The 8,975-nt window shown below is 42.8% G+C and overlaps 1 protein-coding gene across 2 annotated transcripts; it reads left to right on the top strand.

Moving 5' to 3' along the window:
* The first annotated feature begins 2,951 nt into the window (after window positions 1-2,951).
* On the top strand, window positions 2,952-7,206 carry LOC136473907 (transmembrane 9 superfamily member 1-like). 2 transcript variants are annotated; one of them, XM_066471538.1, is made up of 12 exons: window positions 2,952-3,138; window positions 3,731-3,923; window positions 4,027-4,131; window positions 4,283-4,300; window positions 4,380-4,468; window positions 4,548-4,700; window positions 4,869-5,003; window positions 5,129-5,295; window positions 5,707-5,801; window positions 5,890-6,263; window positions 6,409-6,682; window positions 6,757-7,206. In XM_066471538.1, the coding sequence occupies exons 1-12, from the start codon at window positions 3,052-3,054 to the stop codon at window positions 6,822-6,824; spliced, it is 1,758 nt and encodes a 585-aa protein (XP_066327635.1). In that variant the 5' UTR covers window positions 2,952-3,051; the 3' UTR covers window positions 6,825-7,206. The 2 variants fall into 2 exon arrangements, with proteins under 2 accessions (XP_066327635.1, XP_066327636.1); XM_066471539.1 differs by lacking the exon at window positions 2,952-3,138 and adding an exon at window positions 3,184-3,611.
* Window positions 7,207-8,975: the final 1,769 nt, after the last annotated feature.

Below are 8,975 nucleotides of genomic sequence, written 5' to 3'. Positions count from 1 at the left end.
TACTCGTATGAGTTGACTCACCGCTCGGTAGAAAGTCTGTTCGATTCACACCGACGTGTTGACTATGCGACGCCGACGCAGGCGGCAGGCCTTGCGAACTCAGGGCGCGTTTAGATGCAAAATTTTTTGGGTTTGGATTACTGTAGCACTTTCATTTGTATTTGGCAATTAGTGTCTAATTATGGACTAATTAGGTTCGAAAGTTTCGTCTCGCGATTTCTCACCCAACTGTGCAATTAGTTTTTTTCATCTATATTTAGTACTCCATGCATGTGCCACAAGATTTGATGTGATAGATACTGCGCAAATTTTTTTGAACTAAACAGGCCCTCAGATGCCGCGTCAAACACGAGGCTGCCCGAATCCCCCTCTCCATCTCGCGGCGTCGTCGCCGATCCTGGGGAAGAATGAGAGATTGCGGTGCTTTGAGCTTGGCCCTCCTTTAGTTGGGCAGAGTTGGCGGCGGCAGATTCATGGTAGGCACACTGTAGCTACAGTGATGTTTTGTTTTTATTTGGTAATAATTGTTCAAATGTTGACTAATTAGACTCAAAACGTTCGTTCCGCAAAGTACAACCAAACTGTGCAATTAGTTTTTGATTTCGTCAACATTTAGTACTCCATACATGTATCACAAGTTTAATATAACGGGGAATCTTCTTTTTGTATAATATCAAATTCTAGAATCCGGAGTAACTAAACACCCCCCTGGCTCGCTTGACGCAGGTTGTTTATTGTCAGTTGCCAGTCCACGGCGCGCGTGCCGTGCCCGTGCAGGAGTGAAAAGGGGAAAGCGAGCGGGAGATGCCCTCGTCTGACATTGGCACTTTTCGCGCTTTGAGCTCCAGAGTCTAGAGCCACTCGCGACTTTTCCAGCGAGCGGGAGATGCCCTCGTCTGACTTCGCGACAATACCCAGCTGCAAGAGCTAATGCGATTAGGGCAGTCCCAATGGTGCATTGATGATGGTTTCTATCCTCATTAAATGACTTATCACGTAGGTAAAACGTTGACATGGCAACATAATTAATAAAGAAAGAGAGCAAAAATCATAGAAATGGTTTCTTCATGAAGAAACCAGGTCTACTCTTGACCCAATGCACCAAGAAACTATGAAATCGCCATTGGGGAGAAACCACCAGTTTCTAGAGAGCTCGTGTCGCACTCTCATTGAAGGAAAAGATAGAGTTGGGAGAGAGAAAGAGAAAATAGTTATTAGGGCAGTCCCAATGAAAAAAACTAGTAGTTTCTATAACATAGGATACCGCACCAAAAAGTACTGTTTTTCAACCCATGGTTTCTATGAGTAATAATTATTTTCTCTTTCTCTCTCCCAACTCTATCTTCTTCCTCCAATTGGAGTGCGACACGAGCTCCCTAGAAACTGGTGGTTTCTCCTCAATGGCGATATCATGGTTTTTTGGTGCATTGGGTCAAGAGTAGACCTGATTTCTTCATGAGGAAACCATTTCTATGATTTTTGTTCTCTTTCTTCATTAATTACGTTGCCATGTCAGTGTTTTGCCTACGTGGCAAGTCATTTAATGAGGATAGAAATCATCATCAATACACCATTGGGACTGCCCTTACTCATAGAAACCATGGGTTGAAAAGCAGTATTTTTTTGGTGCGGTATCCTATGTTATAGAAACTACTAGTTTCTTTCATTGGGACTGTCCTTATAATGGATGGGTTCATGGCTTTAATTACTAAACCTTTACAAGTCCCATCTAGTCCCACAACCACGGATTATAATTCTTTCCTTTATTTTTGAATTATAGGAGATCTATGGATCGCTCCACCGCATTCTTAATAGGGTTTCCAGATGGGACCATTTTGTCAGGTGGCAGGGCGAGACCTTCCATAAGCTCACTCAATCAGAGATGTACAAATATTTTCAGCTCTGTTCCTTAGATCTATATATAAATAAAAACTCTCGAATGGTTACTGGGCATAGGCATGAGTTGGGCTTCTTGGAGCTGCAATGCCCAAGCAAAATTAAAAGAAGTGTCGTAGGTGCATTGCCAATGGTCTCTAAATCATGTTTTTTTATGTTTAAAGCTTACCACAAAATTTTAACAAAGACATGCACACATAACTGTCATCAATATAACATATTTATCTTTTGATGAGGAAATCTAACAATACTATTATTTACCACTCCGTCTTAACAAAACTCCCTAGAATATGCTTCTGCCACTGCCTTAGAGCTTCAAAAGACTTAATTTTCCTAGAAACTAGGTGTGATGTTTGACATCAATTATGGTGAGTGATGGTGGACAAGATAGTTTTTCATATAAGGACCTGACAACTACAATGGCCAGTGGTGGCTTCAGGGCTTAAGACTAGGGTTTTGTGAGGTTTTGAATTACGGTAGGTAGGTGCGTGTGTTGCCAATGAAGGAGACACATGATGGACAAATACATGAGGTGGAATGCCATTGTCCTGGGTAGAGTGGGACCAATGGGTAGTATCGAGAAAATAAGGAGCCTCAAGTATACTGTTTAGGGTAAGTAACTAACTATGGACGACACTCACAAATTTAACGGAAGAAGAACCGTAGCAAAGGATAACTAAAGGTAAAATGTTGGGAGAGGGGAGCATCAAGAGAGATAACGGTGTGTTGCAAATTGCGATCTAAGGAGAAATAATGCTCGGACCGTATTAGCATGTAAGATGGAAAAATAATCACCAGATAAAAGCCAATTTTTAAGATTACGAGATATTATTAGTTCCCATTCATAAATTTTCAAGTAGTGATGAATCAAAAGAAACATTTTGATAAAATAAGATTAGTCGTAACTAGACATAATAAATAAAATAAGTAATAAAATATTTTTTTTTAAAAAAAAGAGGAGATCCGACGGTCTCCCTGCAGCCTGCAGTATGCTCAGCGTGTTGCACCTTTCCTCAAAAACCTCGGGCTTCCCCTGCCTTCCATGCAGCCTGTCTCCCTTCCTTCCCATTCCGTCGCACTCGCACTCCGCCCAACACAGCGAGAAAAACAGAGAGACGACCACCGCTCCTCGCCGGCCGGCCATTCCATCCGGCAATGGCCTCCGCCGCCGGCGCCGTGTCCGCCGCCATCACCCTCCTCGTCCTCCTACCCCTCGCCGCCGCCTCCGACTCCGACCACAAGGTACTCGACGACTCGCCCCCCATCTCCCAGTCTCGCTCCGTCGAAACGAGCACACTACATGCGGTCGGAAAACCAGGCCCCCGTGGTGTCGTGCCTCCCAGCGGCAGCGGTTGGCTCGGCTCGCGCGCTACACTCCGCGCGCCGCTAGATCCGCGCTCGCTTGGGGTCAGATCTGCGTGGCGCCGGTCCGGGCGAGCGGGATCTCTGTGTAGTGCGCGCCGGATCGAGCTGTCGGGCGGTTGCTAGATCTTACCTGTATTAGTGGCCGATTGCGGCTAGGAGTGAAATGGGTGGGGAGAAACAGCAGTGTGGAGGCATTCAGGCCATTGTGTCGATTAGTAATCTTCTAGCGTTAGACTGATCGAAGTGCATCTTCTATGACTAATTTTTCTTTGCTGCATTCAGTTCAGGTGCCTATTGCTTGTGATATGTAGTCTAGGTGGTCTGCAATGCCTTGCTTTTGCCTCCATTGTGTAAGTTTGGTGAATTTTGTGTCCCAGCGCTAGACAGAGGATTTTTTACGTTTTGCCTACAAGCTGTCTAATCCTTCTCATCCTTACGATTGCTTTCTGCTGCTGTTTGTTTATTTTAGTACCAAGCAGAGGAGCCTGTGACGCTCTGGGTGAACAAGGTTGGTCCGTACAACAATCCCCAGGAGACATACAACTACTACAGCCTCCCATTTTGCCATGCGTCAGAAAACCATGTGCATAAGTGGGGAGGACTTGGGGAGGTCCTTGGTGGGAATGAACTCATTGACAGCCAGATCGACATAAAGTTCAGAAGTAAGTGATCCTTGCTTTTGTCCTGCTTCAGTACTTTAACATTGAAGGGGTAAGGTAGATGCAACGAGGCCGATGACTAAAATTTGGGCACGTTTTGTCTCAGAGAATGTTGATAAGGCCACAATTTGTTTGCTTGACCTGGATCTTGTCAAGGCTAAGCAATTGTCAGATGCGATTGAGAACTCATATTGGTTTGAATTTTTCATTGGTGAGTTATCTGTTTCCTCTTTTGATTAACTTCGTGTGCCTGCTCGCCATTTTAGTAACAACTAAATCTGTATGCACTATACACTTGATGTACTGACTTATGATTTCCTTTTCTGGATGCGCTGCCCCCCTGCTATTGTGCTACAATCAAGATGATTTGCCTTTGTGGGGTATGTATATACTCCTTGTTCTTTTCTGTATGTGCTCTCTGTAAGACCTTCTCTAGGCTTACCTTTTTCAAATCTTCAGGTTTTGTTGGAGAGGCAGACAGAAACAATGATAACAAATATTTCCTATTCACCCACAAGAATATCGTCATCAGATACAACGGCAATCAGGTTTGTGTATCACGAGCTTATATCTCCTCACATAGCCATTAGTATAGCTTATCATCCTTGCTACTTCCATTCCATGCAGATTATCCATGTTAATCTTACTCAAGAAAGCCCAAAGCTTATTGATGTGGACAAGGCATTGGACATGACATATTCTGTCAAATGGGAACCAACAAACATAACATTTGCTCACCGCTTTGATGTGTATCTGGACTATCCTTTCTTTGAACACCAGGTAATATAGGTATTACATTTTTGCAATTAAGGAAATCTTTGCAGCTTGGCTCCTCATAATTACAATACAAAACTTCACTCTAGTTGCTTCCCGTTAACTGTGTCATGCATGTTTGAAAGGACCTGAAGCATACCTTCTTAATTTCTAAGTTATTTCTTGTAATTGCAGATTCACTGGTTCTCAATTTTCAATTCTTTCATGATGGTTATCTTTCTCACTGGACTAGTGTCAATGATACTGATGCGGACTCTAAGAAATGATTATGCAAAGTATGCCCGTGATGATGATGATATTGAAACTCTGGTGAGTTTCTATATAGATGATATTCACAGTGTTATTCCAGTAGTGTTTTAGTGTTTATGCAGGTTCTAATTTTTAATTATTTTTACCTCTTGTATCCTTTGCTGATATACATTAGCTTGTATTAGGAACGAGATGTCAATGAAGAATCTGGATGGAAGCTTGTACATGGTGATGTTTTCCGGCCTCCTTGCAATCTAGTTCTTCTTTCAGCTCTTGTTGGTATTGGTACACAGTTGGCAGCACTGATTCTACTAGTGATTTTGTTGGCAATCATTGGAATGCTGTACATTGGGTATGTGAATTTATTATGTTGCTTCATAAAACATCATTCTCTTTACAAGCCACTTGTAGTAATTGGTAAAACCTGCATTTTAATGGAGCTGCCTGACTGACTCTTGTTTTATGATACTTTGCATGCCAAAGATCATATACATTTGATATTATAAACATAAAACATACAATTTTTTTTTTCTGAAACTAGTACTTTTTAACACTATAGTTTGTGTTGCCTCATCCTAGTGATGTAATGTTTGAAGGCAATGCATCAAGAAACATTTGATTCTTGGAGTTTGTGCATGTAGGGTAGGAATCACAAGCAACTGCAAAAACAAATCATTCTAGTTCTACTTTGTTTTCTTGAGGGATAACTGTACTTTGTTATGCTACTCAAAATGTCACTCACTATGTGTACTTATTCTGCCAGGCGAGGAGCTATTGTCACAACATTCATTGTTTGCTATGCTCTTACTTCATTCATCTCTGGATATGTCAGTGGTGCACTATACTCACGGCATGGAGGTATGGGCTTATTTATCATGTAAAATTGAACTGTGTACCTATAGTTCTATAAGGTGCTCACTTGTTTTAAATCCTTTTGTGGGAGCAGGGAAAAACTGGATCAAGGCGATGGCCATGACAGCATCACTTTTCCCATTTATGTGCTTTGGAATTGGCCTAGTGCTTAACACTATTGCTATTTTCTATGGATCATTAGCTGCCATACCATTTGGTACGATGGTGGTTGTTTTCATCCTGTGGGCCTTCATCTCTTTCCCTCTTGCCCTTCTGGGAACTGTTGTTGGTAGAAACTGGAGTGGCGCCCCAAACAATCCCTGTAGGGTAAAGACTATTCCTCGACCTATTCCTGAGAAGAAATGGTACCTCACACCATCTGTCATTGCGCTTATGGGAGGACTGCTTCCTTTTGGTAGTATCTTTATTGAGATGTACTTTGTCTTCACATCCTTCTGGAACTATAAGGTATGGAAGACAAGCCTGTCCACCCCCCCCCCCCCCCCCCCCCCCACACCACCCCCCCCCACACACACACATCTCTAAGCTTCATTACTAAGGAGGCATTGGAGTTGACATTGATGGCTCTTCTTTTTTGATCAACCACTGACAGGTATACTATGTTTACGGGTTCATGTTGCTGGTCTTTCTAATCCTCATAATTGTCACCATATGTGTAACAATTGTCGGAACATATTTCTTGCTAAATGCGGAGAACTACCACTGGCAATGGACTTCATTCTTCTCTGCTGCTTCCACTGCTGTGTATGTTTATCTCTACTCCATATATTATTACCACATGAAGACCAAGATGTCAGGATTCTTCCAGACAAGCTTCTACTTCGGCTACACTCTAATGTTCTGCCTAGGTTTAGGAACACTATGCGGTAAGCTCTTCTGCAATCTTGTGGTAGACAAACCATGGTATTGTTAGTTTAATACTGCTTGGTGCTTTTTCTAGGTGCCGTCGGATATCTTGGATCTACATTGTTTGTGAGGAGGATCTACAGGAACATAAAGTGTGACTAAGTGAAGATAATATCGCCCCATTTTGGGTCAGTGCAGAGAAACTCTGGTAGAGCCTTATTTGATTGAGCGATCACTAATTCTACAACCAAGAAGCCAGGGCGTTGTGTGGAATCTGATCATTGTTTGGTACCGAGCTGAAAGCTATGTTTTTCTATTCTTATCTTTTTTGTTTCTCTCCGATCTCTTCTGGATTTGGACAGGCAACAAATTTTCATGTTCAATTAAGTTATATACAGTAGTAATTGTAGTTGTTGAGTAGTAGGTCTGTAGCATATACCACAATTGTTATCCTTGAACCCAATGATACCTCAGATTGATGGGTATAAACTGTAACATTTATATTACCTGATGTTTGACGATGAACACAGTTCAAAAAGAATCATATTTGGTACTGGAGGATCGAGATTTTTGAGAGGCAAAGTGATCAAAGGAAAAAGCTTGACATTACTGAAATGGAACATTAGAGCATCTCCAGGAGTACCTAATATTTTCTTCCCTAAAGCCTTACCTTTTTTCAACTTCTAAAAAAAAAGATTGGGAGGAATAAATTAGGCTATCTCCAAAAGTACACAATAATGCTTCCTAAAATCAAAATTTGGCCCGTCTCTCCTCGGTCGCTGGTCGCTTGGCCCGTCTCTCCTCGGTCGCTGGCACCACCGCCCTGTCCGCGGACTCGAGTCCCACGTCGGAGCTGCTCGCAGTGGCGAACCTCTCCTCAGGGTCACTCGCTCCGAGGCTCCTGTCTTTCCGCAGCACGTCGGCACGCGTCCTCGTGGCCTGCACCTGCACGTGCTCGCGGAGTCCGCCGGCCACGGCGAGCTCCGGCATGCCTGCTCTGCAGCTCACCTCGAGATCATCACAGGCAGCGGCAGTCGTAGGCTAGTAGCTACATGCTCTGCTCTATCCAAAGAGGCAAAGAGCCCACTCCAATCCAAGCAGCAGTCTCGTTTGGTCATCAGGAGCATGGCATGTGTGCTCGATCGGTCATCAGGAGCCGGCGATCGAGCCCATCAGGTTTCAGGTACGTGGACGCCGACCTTCGCAAGATGGCCGAGGCCGTCGTGGACAGGGCGCGCCGCGTCTGCCTCACCAACTCGGAGAAGCGCCGCGCGGACCTGCTGCTGCTGGTGGGCCGCCATGCCCACGGTGCCATGTCACGCCCGGACTCCCACGGCACCATGTCGCGGCCGGACTCCCACGGCGCCACGGAGGAGAAAGCGCTGGGAAGGAGGATACGCGCGACAGAGTGCGCGCAACTTTAAGAGGACGTGTTTTTTTTTTCGTGTCACGGATTAGGAGTGGTAGGAGAAGGATTTTTTTCCTATCTTTGCTAAAAAAAACTAGGGGGTAAAGTACATTTTTCAACCTCCAACTCGCATTGAAGTTCGATTTTTAACATTCAACTATGAAATCAGGTATCAGACACCCTCCAACTATCAAAACCGGACAAATTTAGTTCTCGGCCAGTTTTAAAAGTGATTTTCTATTTTCTAATAATAATAAAAATCCGATTTGATCTCTAGAAGTTCGTAATTAATTAATTTTAAATTACAAAAATATGAAACTAGTTTATGTTTTCTTCTAAAAATGTTATATATATGTTGATGCTATAAAGCAATAGGGATATTTTTAGAAAAATGTACTAGTTTCATCTAAAATAAATGTCGGCGAGGATAGCAATGCTACTGTATACTCTCTCTAACCCCAAATAAATTAATTCATAGAATCCGATGTCAGTCAAACTTTTTTAAATTTGACTAACTTTATAGAAAAGAGTAGTAATATCTATGGCATAAAATGAGCACATTATGAAAATATATTTTATCGTACATCTAATAATACTAGTTTGATATCATAAATCTTGACATTTTTTTTCTACAAATTCAGTCAAAGTTTAAAAAAGTTTGACTTAACACAACTCCAGGAATCTATTTATTCAGGGGACATAGGGAGTATATTAATACAGGGCTTGGTGCTCGCGGCCCGCGCTCTCGAGTTGTTTTTGGCCAAAAGCAACGCTTGGCACCCGGTGCGTGCGGAGACGAAGGCAGGGAACGTAAAAGAACAAAAAGCGGACAATTTAATTCCGTGCGAAATTAAATTCTATTCAAAATCTAGTATAATTTTTTAATATAGCATCAACATATATAT

Source organism: Miscanthus floridulus, chromosome 8, assembly GCF_019320115.1.
Source record: "Miscanthus floridulus cultivar M001 chromosome 8, ASM1932011v1, whole genome shotgun sequence".
In the NCBI taxonomy this organism is placed as follows: Eukaryota; Viridiplantae; Streptophyta; class Magnoliopsida; order Poales; family Poaceae; genus Miscanthus; species Miscanthus floridulus.
This window is presented reverse-complemented; position numbering and strand designations above follow the sequence as displayed.